The sequence below is a fragment of the Helicoverpa zea genome, chromosome 25, assembly GCF_022581195.2.
Source record: "Helicoverpa zea isolate HzStark_Cry1AcR chromosome 25, ilHelZeax1.1, whole genome shotgun sequence".
Classification (NCBI taxonomy): Eukaryota; Metazoa; Arthropoda; class Insecta; order Lepidoptera; family Noctuidae; genus Helicoverpa; species Helicoverpa zea.
The window spans coordinates 4,637,726-4,639,933 of NC_061476.1; the positions used below are offsets into that span (position 1 = coordinate 4,637,726).

General features: G+C 37.0%; 1 protein-coding gene across 1 annotated transcript; it reads left to right on the top strand.

The window, feature by feature from the left end:
* Positions 1-428: 428 nt before the first annotated feature.
* Positions 429-2,208, top strand: LOC124642699 (facilitated trehalose transporter Tret1-like). Its single transcript, XM_047181301.1, has 4 exons — positions 429-461; positions 706-844; positions 980-1,557; positions 2,014-2,208. The coding sequence occupies exons 1-4, from the start codon at positions 429-431 to the stop codon at positions 2,206-2,208; spliced, it is 945 nt and encodes a 314-aa protein (XP_047037257.1).

Here is a 2,208-nt window from a genome sequence, read left to right on the forward strand (position 1 = left end):
TTACAGTGTTCCAGCGCTTTTATACGGTTTCAGATTTTTTTATATACAAAAATGACACTTTTATTATGTCCAAAATGCTATGCTAATGTAATTTGTGCGAGAAACTACTGAAAAATATCATACCGATTGAGTGGTGAGCTATGCTGTACATAATGTAACCTAGCTAACCCTCTGTAATACCGTGTCTCTGTTAGCAAAGATTCTTATTCTAATAGTTCATTCATACTATGCGGTATAATTTACAGTCACGGTTTGGCGATTTGATCGGTTGGAAAACTGGTGCGAAATTAAATCAGTATGAATTACCAACTCGTTTCAGACACTTGGCTCCCCTGAAAAACTACAACATATTAATTCATGGAGTACCGTTGTCAAAATAAGTGTTTCTTATGAATGTCAGTAATATCTCAGATTCTAAATCTTAAAAAATGTGTGGTGGAGATCTTTATTTCTGGAGACAGGTTTGTATTTTTTATTACGAAGTGGTGATCACGCAAAAAGATAGACATCACTTGCCTGCACCGCCAACAAAGGTAAAATTGAAGGCACGTGTTTGTGGTCGATTTTGTAACTATAGAGTCTATATTATCGACAAAACCCACATGCTCCACAAACTCGTACGCCTCTCGTAGCTTACGATTATCACCAACGGAGCAGAAGTAGTATTTTCTATAAAATTCTCACACGACAATAATTTTATTCTAGGCCTTTATCCTGACCACTGGTTTGTTCTACTCTGCCAGCGTGGGCATCATGCTGGCCTACCCTTCAGTTTTATCTCCTGCTCTGATCTCTTCCAATGGCGCTGATATAAAGGCATCTTCTGAACAAGCTTCCTGGATTGGTAAGCTTCTATAGTCTTGAACTTTAGTGATCATTCTGTCTTGGGTATTTTCAAACCATTCTTAATATTGTTCTTTATTTTTTACTTTAAACGTGTCGTCTAAATAATTTGTAATAATGGTTTCATAATTTTCAGCTGCAAGTAACGGGTTTGCAGGCATGTGTGGATTCTTCATATTGTCACCAATACTACAAACGTTCGGCAGAAAGGTCGTGCATATCAGCTGTAATCTCTTACTCCTCATTGGCTGGATGATCTTCCCGTTAGCCAATAGCATTCCACTCCTCTATGCTGCGAGAATTGTCCAAGGCCTCGCTATTGGTGGAATTTACATCAACAGCATGATCATCTGCGAATACGTTGACTCCAAAAGGAGAGGATACTTCCTGACATTGAAGAAGGTTGCTATAGCCGTGGGAACTCTGATCTGTCATTCCATGTCCTTGTATTGGAATTGGCGTCAAATAGCTACTTTCGCCATATTACCACCTACTGTTGCTGTTATCTTGACATTTTTTTGGCCAGAAAGCCCATCGTTCCTAGCAATGAAAGGCCGTTTCGAGGAATGTGAAGAATCATTCATATGGCTAAATGGTCGATCAAACTTAAAGGAACTTCATCATTTGCAGTTAACGCAAATGGAAACAGTAAAAAACGGGCACTCGGAGAAACATTACAAATTCTTATTCAGAAAGGAGTTTATAAAACCTTTGGTGATTGTGTCACTCCTGACGTTACTTTTAGATCTGTGCGGGAGATATTATTTTGTAGTTTACGTTATTCAAATTATGGTAGAATTGATCGGCGACAAAACTTTAGCAGTTTATTGCACCTTAGGGGCTGATTGCTTGACAATAGTTGCTCTCGCTTCTTCATGTTTTATCATAAGCTGTTTTAAAAGACGCGTCATTTTATTTACTTTTGGTTTCTTCACTGTCTCTTTAATGTTATTAATTTGCTTGTTAATGATATTGAAATCATTTGGTATTGGCACGAATTTATTTTGGTTGATTCCATCATTGATTATTCTACAAAATTTTATTGTAAATATTAGTCTTATACCTGTATCCTTTGCTTTGATTGGAGAAGTCTTTCCTTTGGAGTATAAAGGTACAGGTTCGTGCATATCTGGAGTTGTTTTCACACTTTTATATACTCTGACTTTAAAGTTAACTCCTCTTTTGATTGATTCTATTGGTGTTGGGGGTACTTATGGTGTTTATGGGATCAGTGTCTGTGGCTGTCTGGTTTTATTGTACTTTGTTGTACCAGAAACTAAAGATAAAACTTTACAACAGATAGAAGATGGAATCAAAGGTGTTAAAAGAGCTAAGTGTGAATTTGAAACGGACGCTTTATTGTAG

What these genes read in the sequence shown, in the direction of transcription:
- LOC124642699 (XM_047181301.1), top strand. Translation starts at nt 429, where the DNA reads ATGTGTGGTGGAGATCTTTATTTCTGGAGACAG. An exon ending in TGAACAAGCTTCCTGGATTG is followed by an intron (nt 845 to 979) that starts GTAAGCTTCTAT and finishes CATAATTTTCAG; the next exon opens with CTGCAAGTAACGGGTTTGCA. An exon ending in AGGAGTTTATAAAACCTTTG is followed by an intron (nt 1,558 to 2,013) that starts GTGATTGTGTCA and finishes CTGACTTTAAAG; the next exon opens with TTAACTCCTCTTTTGATTGA.